General features: G+C 45.7%; 1 protein-coding gene across 2 annotated transcripts; it reads left to right on the top strand.

The window, feature by feature from the left end:
* Nucleotides 1-18,710: 18,710 nt before the first annotated feature.
* Nucleotides 18,711-23,748, top strand: GPR75 (G protein-coupled receptor 75). 2 transcript variants are annotated; one of them, XM_054023087.1, is made up of 2 exons: nt 18,711-18,797; nt 19,567-23,748. In XM_054023087.1, exon 2 carries the CDS (start codon nt 19,661-19,663, stop codon nt 21,311-21,313), a length of 1,653 nt encoding a protein of 550 aa, XP_053879062.1. In that variant the 5' UTR covers nt 18,711-18,797; nt 19,567-19,660; the 3' UTR covers nt 21,314-23,748. The 2 variants fall into 2 exon arrangements, with proteins under 2 accessions (XP_053879062.1, XP_053879063.1); XM_054023088.1 differs by lacking the exon at nt 18,711-18,797 and adding an exon at nt 19,127-19,207.
* Nucleotides 23,749-24,007: the final 259 nt, after the last annotated feature.

Raw genomic sequence — 24,007 nt, 5'->3', positions numbered from 1 at the left:
GGGATTTATCTTATTTCAGGGATAAGATCTGAAGCAACAGGGCAGCCCTGGTCAAGGAATAGGTCCTACTTTTCCTTCAATATGAATGCACCTGGGCCCTTTGTTCAGAAATAGGCCTGGGAGGCCCACTACTCATCTGCCTCGTTCTGTTCAACTTCAGGCAGGTGGATACTGGACACACTGCAGCATGTTATTCTCTGGAGCACCAATCTCCTTCATAGTTTACTCAGCGTCAAGGGATGTTGCCAAATTTCAAACTATACTATCAGAGAGAGCGCACCACTTAGACCGAGAAGTAAGAGAAGCTGTCTCTGTCTGTCTGAAGAGAGAGCCTCAGGACTCTGCCCAGCTTTTTTCTTACTATAAAGAAACTGAAGTAGAGTTTGGGCCATGTTAAACTTCAAGAGGCTGAACAGTTCAATGAAGATGACAGAATTTAGGATTGAAATAACATTTATAGTTTCAGCAATATGGCCAAGGGAGCTGCTCATGTCAGTCGATTTTTCTAATGCAGACCCAGATTTTTCTCATGTACTTTTCCCCTATATCCCTTTTCTCCAGGTGCAATTGGTCATTGTTTTGCTTATGTAGGTTCCAAATTAACTCAGCCTGGTTCTACTGCCTCTCTGATAGAATCCCAGTTTATTTAAACTTCTGTAATATTCTTTTCATAGCAGTTTATCGATTTTAAAAAAACTCTCCCCCCCCCCCTTTTCCTAATATAATCTATGGAGATATACCTATTCTTAGCGGGGAGGGATAGCTCAGTGGTTTGAGCATTGGCCTGCTAAAGTCAGGGTTGTGAGTTCAATCCTTGAGGGGGCCATTTAGGGATCTGGGGTAAAAAAAATAGTTGGGGATTGGTCCTGCTTTGAGCAGGGGGTTGGACTAGATGTCCTTCTGAGGTCCCTTCCAACCCTGATATTCTGTGATTCTAATTTCATTCTACAAGTGGTGAGCTAATTTATCTTCACTTTCATTTATATTTTTCAGCACCAGTCTAGAGCTCTTTTAGTAAAGTTGTGAAACACTCATGCTCTGTTATAAAGAGGAATGATATTTAAAATTATTTAAAAAAAATAATACCCAACCTTGTGCAGAAAATATTCACAGGACTTGGCCTTGCATTGGAAAAGCTGCCTTGGGGATCGAGTTTCTTAGAGTAGTAGTTTACCAAAGGGGGTTTGAGTGAAGTTTAGTAATGTTAGGATTAAAGACCGTTATATTTTAGAAACGCTTATTTTCAAGGGATGTTCTAAGAACGCTGTAAAGAATGAGTTTGTATCCAAATGTCTCATGAAAGATGCTGCAAAAATTATTGCTATCATGTTTCCTGTCTCACAGACATGAATTGATTTTGCTGTCAGCCATTCTCTTTAAAAGGGGAGGACTAGAGAGAGACTTAGGTTGCCAATGTAAAAGGATTGTGCAGTGTTGTTTCTTGTTCCCATGGAGATCCTTTTTGCCTCAATTCATCTCTTCACTTCCTAAATACAAGACCTGAGTTCTAACGACCCTTTTATCTAGTGCATGCCACATTGTATAATATTCATAGCAGCTCAGCAGACTATGTACAATAGTCCTGTGCTCTGCTTGTTTTATTTTGGTGACTGATATTAAAAAGAGTATTTGAACACACAACCTTCTACTTAAATTTTTAAAAGGCTGCCACACTTCTACTAGAAACATTTGTGCTGTGCCCAGAGAGGTATATTTCTACATTTTGGTAACTATAGTACTGGAAAAAAATCTCTCTCCTCTGAGATCTTCCATTTTAATTAATTTATTACCTTTAGCAAAACACATTTTCCTTTTGAGAAAGTGTCCAGTTCACAAAACTTTAACCCTTCACTACCACCGCTAATGGTCAAAAAATGTCTAACTACGGTTTCTAAAACTAAGCTCCTAAGTCCATATTTTGGCATCTCTGGGCTGGATGTTCAGAAATGACTAAGTGACTAAAGAAGTCAATGAGACTTGTGCTCCTAAGCTGTTAAGCACCCAAAATAAATAACCTGATTTTCAAAGTGCTGAGCAGCTTTTTCTCAACCCATTTATGTAGGTTCCCAAATGGGAATTCAGGAGCCTGATTGTAGGCACCCAAGTTTGAAAATATGACCAGTAATCAGATTTAGCACTTATACAGACCTTTCCAGCCCTAGACCATAAAGTACTTTGCAAAGAAGGGCAAGTTATCATTTCCACTTTTCAGATGGGGAAACTGAGGCACAGAGGGTTTCCATAACTTACAGAAAGTCACATAGTAAGTCAATAGCACATTCAGAAACAGAACCCAGGTCTGCTAACTCCAGATAGTGGGCCCTACCCTGTGATCCAGCTGTTTTCTCCATGCTGTTGTAAGAATAATAGCAGAAGAAACGTTTTAAAAAGTTATTTGAGCAGCACCAAAAATATTCACACTCTGCTGTAAGTTTTGCACAAACAACCCCTGGTCTTGCATTTATCAGAATCATCCTGTTAGTCCCCAAGCATGCTAAATGGCTCTTGAAAGAGTTTCTCATTCAAACTGAACAGTATTAATCACTTTGCAGTAACTCCCTCCTGCATTTAGTAAAAGATCAGAGAATGATTTTTCAGTTGTGTTTAATTATACAATAATGTATTCTCTGAGGTCAATAGCTAAACTTAAGGGGTGAAATCATGGCTCCATTGAAGTCAGTGACAAAACTCCCAGTGACTTCAGTGAGGCCAGGATTTCACCCAAGGAAGATAAATGAACCATGATCAAGGAACATCAACAAGAGACAGGACAGCTGAGAAAAGCATAATCTGAAGCAATAAGACACAACTGATGCTTTGGGCAACCCCATTCTGCATATCTTGATAACAGCAACATGAAACAAGTGTCTAGGCCAGAAGAGTCTCTCGTTCTTTTAATGACAATGGCTAGGCCAGTGGCCCTTTCCGGGAGGAGACTGACATCTTATTGCTGAACAGCCCTATAATTAATTTCAATAGAAAAATAGCTGAAAGAGAATTTAACCTAGTACGTGCATTGGCCAGGCTGGTGAACTGAGTCATAAGTTTATTGAACAAAAATATTTGTCATATTCTTGGTTTTATAAAGAAGTGTTTTAAAAATAAATCTACATGTATCTCAGATGAGCTTTCAAACTGTCAGTGCAACTTTACTGTGCTGCTGTTTTGTTGCATATTCCAAGCACTGCAATGCTTTTATGTATTTGTCTGGGCTTTTTCCAGTGATGGACAGCAAATTCATACAAAACCAGTACAATGCATGCAATACCAATACATAAAGCAGGAGTCCTTGCACCACAGCAGTTTCATAGCACCTCGCTGCTTTGTCCAGTCAGATTGGTTAATATCTAGTGTGTATTAATGCCATACGTTTTCAGTGACTAATGACTTTTGGTGCTGTAATTTTTGAATGCCTAACTTGAGATCCCTTGAGGGGGGCCTATTTTCAGGGGGCAGGTGCTGAGCATTTCCTGCAAATGAGCCCATTTCAGTGTGTGTAATTGGGCACCTATAAATTGACATACCTTTGAAAACTAACCACAATGTTTTGTGAATGGCAAGTAGATTAATGTAGCATTCAAAGGATGAGATACTATTTGTGTTTATTAGTTGTCCTGTGGTAACACCTAGGAGCTCAGGTCATGGACCAAGACCCCACTGTGCTAGGCACTGTACAAAACAGAACAAAAAGATGAATAGCTCAAAATGTACATATAAGACAGGCGACAACAATAGGTGGATACAGAGAGATGGGGGAGACACTGTATTCAGTTTTCTGTGGTATTTTTTTAAGCAATCTAGATACATTTTCTCCATTGGTAACCTTGGATAATGAACTTTCTTCATAGGGGTGGTGGGAGGCTGATTGCATTCATGTTTGTAAAGTGCTCTGACATCTTTGCATGAAAAGTGCTAAAGAAATGCAAAGTATTAATACTGAATGCTGTCAAGTGGACTCTCACCAATCCACCCTTTGGCTAATTTCCAGCTCACAGTAAAGATGTAATAGCAGATTCTGCAATGACATTTCATATTATTTGAGATTTCATTCTTTTTATTAAATACACTACAGGGTATTCTGAAGTTTAAATACTGTACTACAGTGTAATTAATATAGAACACATTTTGGAAATATGCTCCACCTTTGGGTGGGGGGAGGGTTGGTTTGATTTTATCATAATATTTGTTCACATAAGACCCAATTCGGTGAAGCACTTAAGTGTGTGTTTAGCTTTAAGCATGTGACTACTTGACTTCAATGGAACTGTAATGGGGGAGGGGAGAGATCGATTCCCTGCTCTGGCATCCCCCAGTGGCTCTGTCTGGGAATTAGCTCTGCCCATTTGGACGCCTTCATCCTTCACTCGCTTGCTTGTGACATGGCTCTTGCTCTCTAGGAATCACAGTGCTTCCTCTTCATGACTCAGCCCTATGGCCAGGTTACTACATAGTTTTCCCCTTACAAGGTAACAAAGTTTCACTGGACCAGCTGTCTGGATGCCATTCCAGGCAGTCTTCCCATTCAAGATTGTGCTACTTTCCCAGAGGCTGTTAGGGGAACCCAGGCATGCCCACTACTCCAGGTTCCAACCCAGGGACCCTACAATTGTCAGCCAAGGCTTGCACTGTCTCAATCCTCTGCCGTGTCCGTCTTCCTACTCCACCCTCTGCAGGTTTTCTTCTCCACCACCCCTCTGGGTAAACCCTTCCCTTTGGTCAAGATCCCAGGGCTTCCACTCCCCCACTGGGTTTCCTCTCTCTCTCTCTTCACCAGGTCCAGAGCGTAGCTGCAGCCACTTCTATTCCCATGTCCTGGCTTTAGACAAGCTCCTGCCCAGATGGGCTCCAGCTTCAATTAGTGCTTGTCAGTCAAGCCTAACTCTCCCCCAGGTCCAGTCTAGTAGGTTAATTAGCTCCTTCTGAGCCACCTTCATCCCTTTGGGGGGGGGGTGGAGGGAGGGGAGGTGAACACCTCATCATAGTTCACTTAAAGTCAAGCATGTACTTAATTGCACGTACTTAACTGAGGTCTTGGTGCCAGATTCTGGTATCCTTACATGAGGTAGCACCTTACTCTACAAGTCGTTTCATTGACGTTGGGGGAATTATTGGTGAAGTGAGGCACTGGTCAGTAAATGTGTCAGAGTCTGGCCCTTTCTCACTACCTGAAAAAGTTCACTCATTTAAAACAGTTCTCCTAGTAGTTAGCTCCTGGCCAGTGCCCACTGAAGTCAACGAAAAGACTCCCAGGCCCTCAGTGAAGTTCCTGCTTTTCAGAGTCCAGCGGAGGGTAACAAAAATGATTAGGAGGCTGGAGCACATGACTTATGAGGAGAGGCTGAGGGAACTGGGATTGTTTAGTCTGCAGAAGAGAAGAATAAGGGGGGGATTTGATAGCTGCTTTCAACTACCTGAAGGGGGTTCCAAAGAGGATGGATCTAGACTGTTCTCAGTGATGGCAGATGACAGAACCAGGAGTAATGGTCTCAAGTTGCAGTGGGGGAGGTTTAGATTGGATATTAGGAAAAACTTTTTCACTAGGAGGGTGGTGAAGCACTGGAATGGGTTCTCTAGGGAGATGTGGAATCTCCTTCCTTGGAGGTTTTTAAGGCCCGGCTTGACAAAGCCCTGGCTGGGATGATTTAGCTGGGAATTGGTCCTGCTTTGAGCAGGGGGTTGGACTAGATGACCTCTTGAGGTCCCTTCCAACTCTGATATTCTATGATTCTATGAAATGATCTGGAAAAAGGGGTAAACAGTGAGGTGGCAAAGTCTGCAGACGACACTGACTTACTCAAAATAGTTAAGTCCAAAGCTGATTGTGAAGAGGTACACAGTGATTTCACAAAACTGAGCTACTGGGCAACAAAATGGCAGATGAAATTCACTGTTGATAAATGCAAAGTAATGCACATTGGAAAACATAATCCCAACTTATACATACAAAATGCGGGGGGCTAAATTAGCTGTTACCACTCAAGAAAGACATCTTGGAGTCATTGTGGATAGTGCTTTGAAAACATTTGCTCAATGTACAACAGGGGAAAGGGATAGATAATAAAACAGACGATATCATCACGACACTATATAAATCCTTGTTATAGAATCATAGAAGATTAGGGTTGGAAAAGACCTCAGGAGGTCATCTAGTCCAACCCCCTGCTCAAAGCAGAACCAAGACCATTCATCCTACCCATTAGGATGAATGGTCTTGGTCCTGCTTTGTCAAGCCAGGCTTAAAAACCTCTAAGGATGGAGATTCCACCATCTCCCTAGGTAACCCGTTCCAGTGCTTCACCATCCTCCTAGTACATGTTATACCCTTGTACATGTTATGCCCACACCTTGAATACTGAATACAGTTCTGGTTGCCCCATCTCAAAAAGATTTATTAGAATTTGAAATAGGGCAACAAAAATGATTAGAGGCATGAAGCAGCTTCCATATGAGGAGAAATGAAAAAGACTGGGGCTGTTCAACTTAGAAAAGAGATGACTAAGGTGGGATATGATACAGGTCTATAAACATATGGATGATGTGGAGAAAGTGAATAAGGAAGTGTTATTTATCCCTTCGCATAACAGAAGAACCAGGGATCACCCAATGAAAATAATAGGCAGCAGGTTTAAAACAAACATAAGGAAGTACTTCATCCCATAACACACAGTTAACTTGTGGAACTTGTTGCCAGGGGATATCGTGAAGGTCAAAGGCATTACTGAGTTTAAAAATAATTAGATAAATTCATAGGGAATATGCCCATCAATAGCTATTAGCCAAGATGGTCAGGGTTGCAATACCATGCTTTGGGTGTCCCTAAGCCTCTGACTGCTGGAAGCTGGGACTGGACAATGGGATGGATCACTTGATAAACTGAAGCATGTGGCACTGGCCCCTGTTGGAAGACAGGATACTGGGCCTTTGGTCTGACCCAGCATAGCTGTTCTTATGTTTTCAACCAGCTGATGGCCAAGCCATTACAAGTTTGGTTGGGTTTTTTAGTTACATAAGTTATAGAATTCTTTACTGGGTCTGTTTAGAAACAGAAAAGCAATAAAACAGTGGGTCCAGCTGAATTTTAATCTGGAGGACTAAAGAATCACTTCTAATTCCATAGAATTACAATCATTATGATCTTGATTATTTAATAATTATAATGTTAATTAGTTAATCCTATAGCACCTTCCATCTGAGACTTTCAAAGCACTTCACAAACATCAGGGTCCCAAATTTGTAACCTTTATTCATGCTGAGTAGTGATTGCTCACACAAGTAGTCCCCTTGTACATCTCTTTCTCAAGACACTGCATAGAGCAGAGATGGATTCTTTGTTAAAGATGAGAAGTTGTTATTTGCAAACATGTCTAAAGCCGTGTCCACACTTGTGGAGGCATGTAGGGTACATGCAGCTACATACCACAGTGAAAAGCAGGTTGCATCCACACTGTGGTGTGTAGCTACATGTGGTAGTGAAAGGTTCCAGCATGGGGGAGGCAGCGGGGAAAGGCACTGACTGCTGGAGGCTTTCCCCATTGTCTTCCCCTTCCAGAGCATTTCACTGCAGTGAGGCAAGACTCCAGAAGTGGGACACTATACTGCTAAAAACAACAGTGTAGCCGGTGGAGTCACTGGTTGAGTGTGTAGAGAGCTATGTAGGCTACATACCCACAAGGTTCAGGCATGTCAGGACTCACTAAGTAGTGCCTCCCCCAGCTACACTGCTATTTATAACCATGATAGCTGGGCATGCTGTGTCCATATTCTACATGCCGCCCTAAGTGTAGACATAACTTACGTGACTTAGGACCACAAGCTCCACTGACATTCAAAAGATGGCTTTCCTCTCACTATTGATCTGAAAAAATGAAACAGATTCATGGAGAAGTTAGCATTCCATGTGCTGCTGCTGGTTCCCATTCCAACACTTTCTCTTCAGGTCTTGACACATGGGGATGAAAGTATTTTAAAACTTTTTAGAACAGCTAGAGGCCTTCCACATGCAGTCTCTGCCATTATGGGGATCCACTGGCAAGACAAAATTACCAGCCATGAGGTTCTCCAAAAGTCAAATGCCACAAGCATCGAGGCCATGCTGATAAAAGCCCAACTACGCTGGGTTGTACACATCTTTAGGCTCCCTGAACATTGACTCCCCAGAAAAATTTTCTATGGAAAATTGGCACAAGGAAATTGGAATCAAGGCCACCCCAGAAAACGCTTACAAGGACAGCATCAAGAACATCATACACTTTGATACAACAAAACTGGACGATCTCGAGAAGGCTGTGTCAAATAGATCAGTATTGCGACACACAACACTCAGAGCTTTCCAAGCCTTTGAAGAGGACAGAAATAATCGATTGTTAGCTGCAAGAGAAAAGCATCATACCACTGCAGTAGCTACCAAGATGCTCACCAATGACTTTGTCTGCCCGATCTACTCACAAGCATACGCATCACACTTTGGACTTCAGAATCATTCCAGAATCCACAAAAAGAGAAAGCGTGAAAACATCATAGTCAAACTGATGGACTACACGAGAAGACATGTATGGCCTTTGCAACCTGACTGCTTCTCAAGATGGTGAAAGTGACTGTTGGAGACATGATCATTCTGATAATGTTGGCAGGGATGGGGGAAATTCAGGGGGAACCAGTGAATGGATTTGAATATTCATAGATTCCCAGGCCAGAAGGGACAAATTGTAATTATTTTGTCTGACCTCTTGTATAACACTGGTAATAGAACTTCTGCAAAATAATTCCTAGAGCATATCTTTTAAAAACAAATCCAATCTCAATTTGTAGATGTGGTGTCTGGTGTTGAGTGGACACCTTTGTGTAGGCATGTGAGTATCTGAGAATAGCCATGGAGCAGAGTGAGAACAGCTAGAAATAGAACAGACAATTTCTGCTTTCATTTTTTAAAGAAAGGACATTTCTAGCCTTTTTCCTCACAAGAGCCCGGAAAACATAGCTTGATGGAAACTGATCACTAGGCTTGAAAGGAACAAGCAGCTTGCCTCTCTTTCTGCAATAACTATTGGGAGGTTGGAGGCTGAAGTTCTCTCTGTCAAGACAGCTCTGTGGTCTGTACTGGTGACAGCATTAGTGTGTCCATGATTGTATACCAGCATGTATGCACTTGTGGACGTGGGATCCAATATGTCAGATAATCCTGGCCCCAAATTTTGCTATTCTAGTCCCACCTCAGAAGGAGGGAGTCTGAGAGCCTGCAAGGGGGAGACAGCTTCTAATTACTAGCCCATCAAGTGGCCACACAGCACAGGGTAGTGCTTCTTTATACAGACAGCAAAATACATTACATGTTCATTGCTACCAGCTTATCCTTTTTTAACTGTTTATACAGGGCTGAGGACCCTTCTCAGGAGATCTCTAATAATACTGAGTACAGTGCTTTGAAGACAATATTAGATGTTGTTATATTACTGTTCTTCTAGTAAATGAACTGGTCTCTGCAAGTTGGGGTGAAACAGATAAAACTCTTATAGGTCTTTACAAAGTAAATGTGTGCTAGACACACCAAACAGGAAAAGAAAATTGAGCCAGGCTTGAAAGTAGAATTCAGCCATCACGTGCAAATACAATAAGAACTGATACTTGTATGCTGGAAACACCACACTAAAATAACACGGAATAGAGCCACACCAGAACAAGAATTAGCAGGCTACATTGTGTGTTGGAAAGCACAAGACTGAAGCCCTTCAGGTGCCTGGAAGTTGTATCAATACCTTATCTACTGGTACCCTGTTGAACTTCCTGCTGTTAGAGTCTAGGGCTCAGTGACCCAAGAAAAGGCGGAGGAAATGGTTAAAAATCAATTTGGGAAAATGTATCTGTGATGTTATTGACATAAATTGTGACTGTAGAGATCATTGTTGCAACCAAGGTCCTATAGTTGCACCAAATCTTTTACAAAGCAGGTCAAGTAAGGTGTCTATGAAAAGGTTATGATTTGCTCGTTATGATTATGCTAGCTGTATGTATGTATCATTTTTGTATTTGAAGTTATAAGTATTGGCTCTATACTGTCTGTATTTCAAACTTGTGCTATGCTTCTGGGTGACACCCCAGACAGTTTGATATCAGCACTGCCTAGCCTGCCTGATGGCCCATTAAGTACCACCAGCTATACAATTGACCCATTGAGAGAAGGCAGATACACCTCATGATTCAGCAAGGCATGTAGGGACATGCCTATGGAGAGAACTCTGAGGCTCTCAAGCCATGTGCTGGGCAGCTTGTGTTTGAAACAAAGGAAGCACAGGCCATATGGCAAGAGACTGTAAAAGGCAGCTGCATCCCCTCCATCTTGTCTTCAAACCTACTTCTTACCTCTGGAGGAACTTTGCTACACTGAAGCTCTGAACAAAGGACTGAATAACCCATCTAAGCTGTGGATGTACTCCAGAGATTTGATTTGAGCCTGCAGTTTATTTCATCACTGCTACAAGCCTGAACCAAGAACTTTGCCATTGTTGTATGTAATTGATTACTTTGACCAATTTTAGCCCTCATCTATATTTCTTTCTTTTTATGAATAAACCTTTAGCCAGTGGGGTAAAACCGAAGTCCTCTCTGTTTGGCTGGTTTGGTGTGCACAGGACCCCCAGCCTTGGGCTGTGGCTGCCCCACTCTAAGCAATTTCTCCTGAATTGATACTCTCAATAGTGTCCCGCCAAAGGCTGCTTTGTTACAGTATCCTTCCATTATGAAAAACAGTTCCTACATTAAGGATACAAGAAAAGAGAAGGGAAAAGGGAAGTGCTGCTCTGAGGTCAGGCATGCCCAGTATTGTCTCCTCATCCTGGTTTAAAACATCAGCAGAATTGTTTTAACACAGTGAGCGGTGGGTCTCGCCTCTCTTTTTAGTGCTCATGAGTTGGTGCATGTGATAACCCCCAAAACCCCAACTAGCCAGTTACTTTGGCCCATCAGTGTGAATAGTCATGCTCTAAGGAACCACAACCTTAACTACAATCAGAAATAAGGGTTCTGTTACCCACAGCATGTAGCCTGAGAACTGTAGATGCTATTGTGTTGTATACTCAGCAGTCCTCCCACAGCCTGACCACTGCTCAGGGACAAATGAGCCTTCAAACTAAATATCCAGCCATTATTCTACTCTCCAGATGAGCCTGGGACTTTGATTTCACTCCAAGCAAAACTTCCCCAGGCTGCTTTAACTGATTCGTCTTTCCCCACAGGAAAACTTCTAGGATGTACATCCTGTGAGTTTCCTTGGCAACTGATATGCAGCCTGCATTGCATTCTATGGCACATGCCTCATTAAATCTCACAAGCAGCCCTGAATTATGGAGCTGCCCTTTGTGTGAGCCGGGAGATCTTTGACAGAGAATCTGCGTGTGTGTGTGTGTGGCTGAGGTAGACATTCTGTGTGAGGCTGTATGTTTGACTGTTGCTATGATGCTGACATGGCGACAACAATATATGAGTCACTGGGATGAAAAGATCAAAAACAAACATCTAAGTTGCTACAGATCCCTGCCAGAACTGCCACACTGCATCACCACAGTGAATCGTGCAAGCCTTGAGCCAGACTCTCACCAAGTACACAATCAGTAGGGTGACTGTACATCCCGTCTTGTCCTGGACAGTCCCTTTTTTAAGCTCTGTCCCGGCCGGCTGTCCTGACTTTTTTTTTGCAAAACTGGGCATTTGTCCTGTTTGCTCTTGCCAACTGATCATCAGTTATAAGAGAAAACCGGACAAATGCACAGTTTTGTCAAAAAAGTGGGGTGCAGAGGAACATGTGGAGGGGCAATTGGCAATGCCAACTCCAAGTGGGAGGGAGAGCTCTGGAGAGCAGCATGGGCCAGGGCAGCCCACACAGGAGGGAGAGCTCAGGAGAGTGGCTTGGACTTGGGCCTGGGCCAGGCCCACATGTGCAGAGAAGAGGGGGGCTCAGGCCAGCCCCGCGCTGTGTCCCATTTTCCTTTTGGGAAAATATGGTCAGCCTGACAATCAGGGAACACAAACTAGAGATGGAAACTGGGGGAAACCAATGCAGTACAGGTCTGGAGGGGAACAACTGAGCAAAGTGACAGAGAAGAGATTGAAAGGGAAAGAGACCTCTCCAACGCATCACCAAAGATCTACAACCTATCCTGAAAGATGATCCCTCACTCTCACAGATCTTGGGAGACAGACCTGTCCTCGCTTACAGACAACCCCCCAACCTGAAGCAAATACTCATCAGCAACCACATACCACTGAACAAAAACACTGACCCAGGAACCTATCCTTGCAACAAAGCCCAATGCCAACTCTGTCCACATATCTATTCAAGTGACATCATTATAGGACCTAATCACATCAGCCATGCCATCAGGGGTTCGTTCACCTGCACATCTACCAATGTGATATATGCCATCATGTGCCAGCAATGCCCCTCTGCCATGTACATTGGCCAAACCGGACAGTCTCTACGTAAAAGAATAAATGGACACAAATCTGACATCAGGAATCATAACATTCAAAAACCAGTAGGAGAACACTTTAACCTGTCTGGTCACTCAGTAACAGACCTGAAGGTGGCAATTTTGCAACAGAAAAGCTTCAAAAACAGACTCCAACGAGAAACTGCTGAACTTCAATTGATATGCAAACTAGATACAACCAACTTAGTCTTGAATAGAGACTGGGAAAGGCTGAGCCATTACAAACATTGACTCTATCTCCCCTTCAGGGCGGCTCCAGCATTTCCGGCTCCAGCGGTCGGCGGCGGCAATTGGGAAGAAAAAAAAAACAAAAGCGGCGATCGGCGGCGGCAGTTCAGTGGCAGGTCCTTCGCTCCTAGAGGGAGTGAGGGACCTGCCGCCCCGAATTGCCGCAGGTGCTGCCCCTCTCCCTTGGCCGCCCCAAGCACCTGCTTGTTAAGCTGGTGCCTGGAGCCGGCCCTGCTCCCCATGTAAGTATCCTCACACTTCTTATCAAACTGTCTGTACTGGGCTATCTTGATTATTACTTCAAAAGTTTTTTCTCTTACTTAATTGGCCTCTCAAAGTTGGTAAGACAACTCCCACCTTTTCATGCTCTCTGTATGTGCATATATATCTCCTCAATATATGTTCCATTCTATGCATCCAAAGAAGTGGGCTGTAGCCCACAAAAGCTTATGCTCAAATAAATTTTTTAATCTCTAAGGTGCCACAAGTACTCCTATTCTTTTTGCGGATACAGACTAACACGGCTGCTACTGTGAAACCTTTTTTACTCCAGTGTCCAAAATACACAGGAATGTTAGAGAAGTGTTCTCACAGACTATTAGAAACAACAGGAGACTTTCTGTCAGAAAGCAAGCAGGAAACCTGCTTAGCCCTGTCCAGAAGAAGAGAGAGTGTATCATGCTATGTAGAAATGTGCAGATAGTAATGGTAATGGACAGATTGTAGTCCACCCACTTTGCTGCAGGGGGTTGCTGACTCCTCTGTGTACCATGAGCTCAGAGGCAAGTGCTGCCGGCACTCTGAGCACCAGGCTCTCTAGGTTCCAGCTCTCAAGGGTCCCCATTGACACTCAAGTAGTTCAAATAAGTAACGGGGTTACTTGGCTGGGTTAGCAAAAGGAAGAAGTGTAAATACCCCAGTGATGTCAACGGTTACAACAAAAAATCAACCCATGGTTTCTAGCCTAGCCCAGTTCCCAGTACAGGGCTGTAACTGGAACAGGGTCTCATTGGGGCCCTCTACACCAGTGGCTCTCAAACTTTTGTACTGGTGACCCCTTTCACATAGCAAGCCTCTGAGTGCGACCCCTGTTATAAATTAAAAACACTTTAAAATATATTTAACACCATTAAAAATGCTGGAGGCAAAGCGGGGTTTGGGGTGGAGGCTGACAGCTCATGATCCCCCATGTAATAACCTCCAGACTCCCAGTTTGAGAACCCCTGCTCTACACTCTCCTCCTCCTGCTGCCCATCCCATGCCTTCTGCTTGCATGCCGCTGCCACTACAACTGCTAGCAACAGGTTGCTTCCCTACCCAGCTTGCCCCTATCAGTCCCAGCTTTGCTTCTCTTCCCAGTTCAGAGGTGCTGGACAATTTGTATAGGGAAGGTGCTGAGAGCCATTGAGCCAAATTGTAAACTCTGTATATGAAGGAAACCACTTCAAGCCACAGGGTTCAGCAGCACCCCAGCATTCCTAGTTCCAGTACTTATGTCCCAGCTCTGAGGCTACAGCCGCTAGCCAGCTGCTCCAGCTCACACTCTGCCTCTGATTAGTTGGCATCCTCCTGAGCCTGCTGTCCTCTGACCCCTGGCTGTTATTTCTTTTTCCTGTTCACCTGTATTATGGAGCCCTCCGCTGGCTGGAGATTGAACACAGTAAAATACAGCACTTTCCATGCCTTTCCCTCCAACTCAGCCTGGCTGGAGGGAAGGTATCCAGTAGGTTCATTCCTATAGGCCAGGGGTGGCCAACCTGAGCCTGAGAAGGAGCTAGAATTTACCAATGTACATTGCCAAAGAGCCCCAGTAATACAAGAGCAGCCCCCCATCAGCTCCCACCCCTTCCTGCTCCCAGCACCTCCCGCCCCCGGCAGCCCCACCGATCAGCGCCTCCTCCTCCCTCCCCGCACCTCCTGATCAGCTGTTTTGTGGCATGCAGGAGGCTTGGGGGGGGCAGGGGAGGAGGGAGAGCACTGCAGGCTCAGGGGAGGGGGTGGGAAGGGGTGGAGTGGGGGCAGGACCTGTGGCAGAGCTGGGTGTTGAGCAGTGAGCACCTCCCGGCACATTGGAAAGTTGGTGCCTGTAGCTCCAGCCCGCGAGTTGGTGCCTATACAAGGAGCTGCACATTAACTTCTGAAGAGCCGCATGTGGCTCTGGAGCCATAGGTTGGCCACCCCAGCTATAGGCTAAAACCCCAAACATGCAGCAGAGCCTCATCCTGGGCAGACACTTTGGGTATGTCTGCACTGCAGAAGAGGCAGGGCCGGCTCTAGGCACCAGCAAACCAAGCACGTGCTTGGGGCGGCACATTTTCAGGGGCGGCATTCCGGCCATCTTTTTTTTTTTTTTTTTGCTTCGGGAGGCTAAAGTCTAGAACCAGCTCTGGCAGCAGCAGCAGCACATCGTGCACTGGGGGTGCCCTGGGGCCGCTGCGGTTCGCGCCACCAGCCACGGGGAGCAGCGCCCGCACCTTGTGGCTGGGCCAGGCGGGCTCCGAGCAGGGGACACTCTGGCAGGGGTCCGCCCCACGGGGCACACGGAACTGCCTGCAGGTGCCACAGGGTGACTGCCCCTGCAGCGCCGCTGCTGGGGCTGGGCGAAGCGGCCCGAGCCGCCCAGGGGCTGCAGCAGGGTGGCCAGAAGCAGCAGCAGCAGCGGGGCCATAGAGGGCAGGGCGCTGCCGTGCAGAGCCCGCATCCCGCTCTCTGGCGCTCCGCTCCCTTTGGGGCTGCCCTGCCCCAGCTCCTCAGCCCCCTGCCGGGGCGGTCCCCCCAGCTCTGCCCTCCTGGGCCATGTCCTGGAGGCGGGAGCCCCGGCTGGAGGGACCCTGGGCTGAGGCATGGCCCGGGAGCCCCGCTGCTTATCCCAACCCTGCCAGCGCCGGACCGGCTAGAGGCGAGCAGGGAGTGGGTGGAGTCAGTATTGGTGGGGGAAGCCCAGGGCTGGAGCGGCAGGGGGTGCGGGTCAGGTGGGGTGGAGAGCCCAGGGCTGGTGCGGGTGGGGTGGGAGGGAAAGCCCAGCGCTGGGGCGGCAGGGGGTGCGGGTGGGAGGGGAGGAAGAGAGAGCCCAGGGCTGGGGTGGCAGTGGGTGCGGGTGGGTGAGGGCACTGGTAGAGGGTGGGGGGCAGCCAAAAATTTTTTTGCTTGGGGCAGCAAAAGACCTAGAGCCGGCCCTGAGAAGAGGTGCATTCTTAACTCAGGTTAGCTAACTTGCGTTCAAATACCAGCAAGGACACAGCAACTCAGCTTTTAACTCAGGTTAGCAGCTGCCCCATTGGGTTTAACTTGAGCTGCTAAACTGAGTTAAAAGCTGAGTTGCTGTGTCTTCACTGCTATTTTAACCCAACTCAGCTAACACAGGTTAAGACCAAACCTTTTTCTGCAGACATACCCCTAAAAGCCCCTTTTGCAGTGACACACCCACCCTAGCAGATGCCAGTTGTACTAATATGTATGTATCTTTTCATCCTTGCAAACGATACCTGTACCCCCATAACCGAAGCCTGACCCCAGATGTACAGTACCTTCCCTCTTAACTTGTGTCTATTTAGTTTTAAACATTCACTTTAATAAAATTTTTAAATCTGTTCCTAACAGGTCTTTTCCCCCTTTCCATTTGTAGCACAAGCCAAGGCAACAGAGTATTTGATTCTTGGTGTGCCACCGAGTTGTTGGGACATGGTAGCTATATCAAGACTAGGAAGCTGCCCAGTGCTGAAACCAGGTGTCAAGGTTCACTATTGCCACGCCCAAGAGATCACAAATTATGAGTTGGACCCCAAACAGTCATGAGATTGGACCCCAAATTTATGAGTTATTTTTAAATTACTATATTGTGGGTTTTTTGGTCTGTCTTGATTTTTTAACAACTCCTGCCCATCCCATGTGTGAGAGACAACTAGTGCTGCCCACAGTGCCAGATATATTGGGTAAGGGGATTTTGGCCTCTGCTGACAGAGCTCTCACCCCAACCCTGCCCAGCCTCACCTCTGCTCTGCCTAGGGTTCTTCATCTTCCTCTCCGGGTCTGGGGGAGGGGCTGCAAGTTGGGTCCCATTTCCCCTTTCCAGGATGGGGGGGGGGACCTCCATGGGGCTCTTCACCCCCTGTGCCTCTCCCCAGAGGGATGGAGAGGGGGGAGGAGCAGATGCACCATCCCATCCTTATTGCTCACAGGATGAGGGGGCGGGGGGGGGGGGGGAGCAGGAGGAAATGGAGCTGCCCTGAGCTGCCAGACTCTTTTGCTCCCTTCTTCCCCCTCCCCATCCCTTTGTGAATGGCTTCAAGTGGCTTTAGGGATGGGGAAGGGGGAGCGACTGCTCTGCCTTCAGCAACTCTGATTTTCCCAGGCGGCAGGCAAGTGGAATGGGCAGCCACTCAGGCTCAGATTTGCTAGAGGGCTGGAGTGTCTTGCCTCATCACAAGACTAGCCCAGTTCTAAGAAAAATCCCATCATTCTGGAAAAAAAAAAATCACCCAAGCTGGCAACACTGTGAAGACACTTTTGTCCTGGCTACGCTAGGGCTGAATCTATATGACAAATTTCAGACTGGAGCTCTTCACTGGTTTGTAGCAGCAGTAGAATCCATAGTGTCATCGGGCCCATTTTTAACACTATGGCATCTAGAGCTGCAGGATTACATGACAGCGTGCTTCCAATGGTAGCAGGCAACCTACACTAGCACTCTCACTGTTATTATTATTTTATTTTGTATTACAGTAGTGCCTAGGATTCCCAATCCAGGGTTGGGGCCCCTTGTTGCTTGGCTGCTGTACAGCCATGTAACAAGGAGACAGTGTCAGCATGCAGAGCTCACTATCCACAGGACAGGCATGCTTTTCCCCAAAATTGCCAGTCTGGAGGCAGCCATAGGGTCTAGCAAAGTCATGGCTTGTATGTGGATAAGAGAGTCCTGCTGTGACTCTGACACAGTGTGTGGCTCTAAGACTTTGTAGCGTTTTATGCTTTGCCATGTCACCAGCAGTGTGTGTGCGTGTTGCTGTCACACACTGTGTGGTCTGGAGATGTATTTTGTTGTGTTTGTGTGTGTGGTAGCAGTGCTTCTTCTGTGTTACTATTTGTATGTTGTGCTGCTGTGTGTGGTAGTTTTGTGTGATGATGATGCTTCTCTCATGTTTGTGTGTAATTGTGTGTTGTATGGTTATGTTACAGTGTCTTGTGACAGTGCCTCTCTCTTGTATTACTGGGTTGCAGGGCTGTGTTGTGGGGTGATGGGGCTGTATGTGGTTGTCTTTCTGTATACGGCAGTGTACGTCTGTGTGGCTCTGTGAGGCTGGGTTGCTGCATTTGTAGATGTGTGTGTGGTTGACACACACTGGGTGTACCAGTGTGTGCTGTGGTGTTGCAATGTGTGGTTGTGTTGCAAAGTGTGCACTGTTGTGGTGCAGTATGCATATGTGCAGGTACAGTTGTGGGGTGCAGTATGCATGCATGTATGCACACACAGTTGTGTTGCAGTATGTGTGCAATGGTGGTGCAGCATATAGTGATGGTGCACTATGCATGTGGTAGTGTGCAGTATGTGATGCAGTATATGGTTATGGTGCAGTATGTGTGTTGCAGCATGTGTGCGCATGCCGTGGGGGTGCAGTGTATAGTTGTGGTACAGTGTGCATCGCAATGTGTGGTGGTGTTGCACTGTGCGAGTGTGTTACAATGTGTGGTGCAGTGCGGTGCAGAGTGTAGTGGGGTGCAGTGGCAGTGTGTATTGCAGTGTGCTGTGGGGGTATTACAGTGTGTGCATTGCAGTGTGTGTTGGGGTGAAGTGTGGGGTTGTGGTGCGGTGGGGATGCAGTATGTGATTGTGGTGCAGTAGTGCATTGCAGTGTGCGGTGGGGATGCAGTGTGAGCGTGCCCTGGGGTGCAGCGCGCGGCCGAGCTCTGGCTGCAGGTGGCAGTGAGGGGATTGATCCGCTCCCGCACGTCGGCGATGACTTCAGCAGCCGCCTGTCCCCCAGCCCAGCCGGGGAAGGCTCCCGCCCCGCGCTCGCCAGAGAGCCGGACCGCCCGGGGCCAGGCCGGCGCCGCCGCAGCAGCCGGGGCAGAGCCGCCGCAAGCAGCGAGGTAAGGGGGCTCCGCGGGGGCGGGCGCTAACCGGCCCCGAGTCCCAGCGCCTGGCTGCCCGGATGGCGGCGCCCGTGGGGCCGCAGACGGGCTCCGCTGGGGAGGGGGGGGTTCACATCTGGGAGGAGAAAACAACTGGGCAGGGGGGGCGCACACAGCGGTGCTCGGCACCTGCGGAGGAGGGAGCGCCGGGGCCGGCAGGGAGGCTGCGGTGCCGGGCGCGCCAGGGGCCCTGCGTGCATCCTGCCGGCTGCTCCTGCCTGGCCCCGGTTGGGGAGTCCGGGGCCACCCGCCAGGAGACGGCCGCGCCGCCCTCTCCCCCGGACCCGGCGCCCCCCTAGGCTCAGCGACTCCCTTTCCCGGGGGGGAGGGCAAGCGGGGCAGCGCTGCCCCTGCCCCAGCGGCTCCGGGTCCGTACCCGCGCTGCGGGAGCGGGGCTGTATTTGTGGTGCTGTGGGGTGGGCATGGCCCTGTTCACCAGGGAGCCTGTAGGGTAGGGGGAGGGGCCGGCTCTGACTGGGGCCTTTGCCTTCTTTTACCGGGCGGGGAAGGTCTGCCCTGCGTGCAGGGACTGGGGTCTGTCTCTGGCCCTGGGCCTTATTGACTGGGAGGGCTCCTGTACTTTAGGGAAAGCCCTGCCACAGCTCCTAGGGGATGAGGTGTGTGTCCTGTTAGGTCCCTCTGATTCCTAACATCTGTGATTCAGTGACTCATGCTCTTTTGTGGGCTAATCTCTGTGCTCTGACTTTTTTTTTCTTTGGCTGTACAGGCTTCATCCACCATGGACTCACCTTGCCCCAAACCTCTGAGTTGAGGCACTGGACTTCCCTTTTGGGGGTGGCAGTGTGTTTATTTTTGTGACGATGAACCTGACAGACAGGCTGCAGGACTGGGCCGACCAAAAGCGCCTGGATCCTTTCAACACCTCGCTACAGCCACTGCACTCTTTCAGTGGGAATTCCACCTCTTCCTCTTTCCAGGGGGATCTCCAGGAGATCATCCACACAGCCACGCTGGTCACCTGCACCTTTCTGCTGACCATCATCTTCTGCCTGGGGTCCTATGGCAACCTCATTGTCTTCTTGTCCTTCTTCGACCCAGCCTTCAGGAAATTCAGGACTAACTTTGACTTTATGATCCTCAACTTGTCCTTCTGTGACCTCTTCATTTGTGGGGTAACTGCCCCCATGTTCGCCTTTGTCCTGTTTTTCAACTCTGTGAATGGTGTTCCTGATGCTTTCTGCTTCACTTTCCACCTCACCAGCTCTGGCTTCATCATCATGTCTCTCAAGACAGTGGCTGTGATTGCCCTGCACCGGCTGCGGATGGTGCTGGGGAAGCAGCCCAACCGAACTGCCTCCTTCCCTTGCACTCTACTGCTCACCTTGCTCTTGTGGGCCACCAGCTTCACCCTGGCTACCTTGGCCACCCTGAGAACCCGTAAATCCCGCCTCTGCCTCCCCATGTCCAGCCTGATCAGTGGCGAAGGGAAGATCATCCTCTACTTGTATGTCAGTGATTTCATTTGCTGTGTAGCTGTGGTCTCAGTCTCCTATATCATGATAGCCCAGGCATTGAGGAGAAATGCCCAAGTGAGGAAATGTCCCCCCATCATCACAGTAGATGCCTCCAGACCCCAGCCTTTCATTGGACCTCCTGCTTCAGGAGGGGTGGATGGGGTGCAGTGTGCTGTGCCTGCTTTGTACATGAACCAGAACTACAACAAGTTGCAGCATGTTCAGACCCATGGCTACAGTAAGAATCTCAGCCAGCTGCCAGCTCCAGCAGCCACCAGACTCCAACTGGTGTCTGCAGTCAATTTGTCCACAGCTAAAGACTCCAAAGCAGTGGTGACATGTGTGGTCATTGTCCTCTCTGTCTTAGTTTGCTGTCTCCCCCTGGGGATCTTCTTGGTGCAGGATGTGCTGTCCAGTAATGGTGGTTTCATCCTCTACCAGTTCGAGTTGTGTGGATTTACTCTCATTTTTTTCAAATCTGGATTAAATCCTTTTATATATTCACGGAACAGTGCTGGACTTAGGAGGAGAGTCCTTTGGTGTCTCCAATATTTAGCCTTTGGTTTTTTCTGCTGCAAGCAGAAGACAAGGCTTCGAGCCATGGGCAAAGGGAGCTTGGAAGTCAACAGAAACAAGTCATCCCATCATGAAACCAATTCGGCATACATGTTGTCTCCAAAACCTCAGAAAAAGTTTGTGGATCAAGCTTGTGGTCCTAGTCATTCTAAGGAAAGTGTGTTGAGTCCCAAGGCTTCTGTTGGACATCAGCACTATGCACAGAGCAGCTCAACCCCCATGAATACCCGCATTGAACCTTATTACAGCATCTATAACAGCAGCCCTTCCCAGGAAGTGAGCACCCCAAATAGCTTACAGCCAGTAAAGTCTACTTTTGGATTTGCCAAATCCTATATTGCCATGCATTATCATACCACTAATGACTTGGTGCGAGATTATGACAGCACTTCAGCTAAACAGATTCCTGTCCCCTCTGTTTAACTTGGAGGATGATGTCAGAGAAACTTGTCCACACTTCATCTGGTTGTCTGTCTCCCCTTGTTTGTTTTTATTCATGATTATTCTAAACTCAAAGGTATAGTATTATATCTGATTTTGTTATACAGTTGCCAATTTATAAATTATTATTATTGTTAATATTCAGTTTATTTAGAGTTGAACTAAGCAGTAGAATACTGTTTTCACGATATTTTCTTGAAATTGTATGATTTTCCATTAATAAAAAGGGCATCTTTTAGATTTGTACTTGGAATAGTTATATTAGGGTGTTTTTGTTATTAAATTTTATGCTGAACACTGTAAGTGTTGAAAGTGTAGGTTTAATTACATCATGTGGCAAAGTATGTAAAGAAAACAGATTTTGCCAACATTATGGTTTGTTATATATTTGCTGTATTTTTAAGAACGTAGAAAACCATGTTTCCAGTGAATTGGGTGGATGCTTAGGGATTTATCTTGATAATTTAAGTATAAAGTTTGTTTTACTGCAGGAGTTGAAAGAATGAATAATATTCCTATAACAAGTGCCAGACTGAGTAAATTTTTCTATGGTTCTAATGTGAAATCTTGGCTCTATTGAAGTTCTCACTGACTTCAGTGGGATCAGGATTTCACTCCTGGTTAATTATAAATGGCAGTATATCACTAACTATTAGGAAAGATCCTTGCAAGAGGCATTGTGCCTTGTTATATGGTAATCTTAATTTTTGTTATACCTTGATTGTAGACATTGGTGTCATATAATACCATTTTAGTGGTATATGGAGAAATGATTTTCAACTGATAAAAGTTAACTTGCAATGCCTAAATTATAAGTTTCACTTGAGGATACAAATGACTATTGCAATATCACCGTGCTGGCATTTATTGCTAATGCAATAGCCTATGTAATTTTCTACCTTACAAACTGTTACCTGAGGAGCAGTGTTGTTGTTTGTTTTTTGTCTATGACTTTATATATTTGGCAGATTAAAATCTGACATAGCCATCAAATGCGGGTAGAAATTACTAATATCTGGAAAAAACAGATTTACCAAGTAATCATAATATTACTACTCTTTTTTCAGATTTTCTTATCTACTAAAACATTTTAAAACAGTCTAGTGATGAATTATTTACCTTAAAGTCAGATTATTTGTCTACTTCTGCATTTTATCTACAGCCCTACATAAGCAACAAAATATAGAAGTTAAATATTTTTATAATGCTGATAATTAGTTTTATTGTATTATGTGTTGTAGAAATCCCTATTGAAACAGAATGGTTTTAGTTTTAAAATAAAGTTTTTGCTATTAAATCTGCAGCCAAAATTTTCAGATTGGTGTTCTTAACGTCAGTCACTTAAATAAGTGGTCTGTATTTCAAAAGTGCTGAACACTCTGAACTCCTATAGACTTCAGCAGGAGCTCTGAAATAATTAATCCACTTACAAGTTTAGGTGCCTCATTTTAGCCACCCAAATTTGAAAAAGTTGGCATCTTTAATTAACAAAATTACATTGTTCGGTTCCAGGGAAATGATTTGTTATTTAGAAATAGAAAAACATCCTTTCATAGTAATGTGAATTGTTTTAGCTGGCTTTTTTAGAAACTAAACTATTTTCCAGTGTTTCTTTTGAAGAATGTCACTTTAATGAACAATTTTCTTAGTTTAAAGAAAATAAAGTGTAATAATCAGTAATTTAAACATGACAATTTCTTGCAGTAAGCAATCTAAACAAATGTAAAGTTGAAATAATTTCAATGGTTCTTTTCTCCCTACCCAGATATTTTTCTCTGTGAATGAATAACACGGTCCTCGCTAAAGTGATGATAAAATATAACTAACTAAAATGTCTCACGTTTGTTTTTTTCCCTGTCTTTGGATTACTCCTTAGCATGATGCCCCATAATTTTTTGAGGTGGATATGATGTTATGAACTTGATCCTGCAGCTCTCACTCAGACACCACACTGATTGCACTAAATGAAAGCTTTACTTGAGAAAGGACATTAGTACTGGGCCCTGACTCTGAGAAATGGATGTAGGATTGGGTCCTATATGTACTTAACTTGCACATCTCCTGTTCTGCATTCCTGGTACATCCAAACCTCCCTCTGAAGTCAGTGAGAGTTTTGGGTGTGCAAGAATTGTTAGATCAGGTTTTAAGGTGGTTTATTTGTTTATGCTCCACAAATTATGTATTTGCTTTGAATCATGTGAGCTCCATAACATGATTAAGGGTTATGATCACTTTGCTCATAAAAGTAAATGTATTCAATATTTGTGTGATGAGTAAAGTGAGAAAGGGATTGAAATCTTTTCAAAATATTTTATAATGTTTTTTCTTACGTTAACTGCTGATGTAACTTTGTATTCCTAATATTTTTAAATGTTTGCAGTATCAGATAATAAAATGTAGCATTTCTGAACTTTTAATTGGAATAAGAACACTGTCCAATTTGAGTTGTCCTACATAATATTAAATAACAAAGCATTTTGTGGAGCTGTATGGATGTGGTAAATAGAAAATATATTACGTTGCTGTAATTTCATTGAAGTGATTCCTTAATTTAAGTATCAGGAGTCATTAGAAGATCACAAAATAAGAAGATCTCTAGTAATCTTATTTATTTGTACTATAGTAGTAGCTAACTGGCCCCATCAAATCAGGACACCATTATGCTGGACACTGTAC

The sequence above is a fragment of the Malaclemys terrapin genome, chromosome 3 (genome assembly GCF_027887155.1).
Source record: "Malaclemys terrapin pileata isolate rMalTer1 chromosome 3, rMalTer1.hap1, whole genome shotgun sequence".
NCBI lineage: Eukaryota > Metazoa > Chordata > Testudines > Emydidae > Malaclemys > Malaclemys terrapin.
The sequence above is the reverse complement of the archived record's forward strand: the minus strand, read 5'-3'. Positions and strand labels throughout refer to the sequence as shown.

What these genes read in the sequence shown, in the direction of transcription:
- GPR75 (XM_054023087.1), top strand. Translation starts at nt 19,661, where the DNA reads ATGAACCTGACAGACAGGCTGCAGGACTGGGCCGACCAAAAGCGCCTG.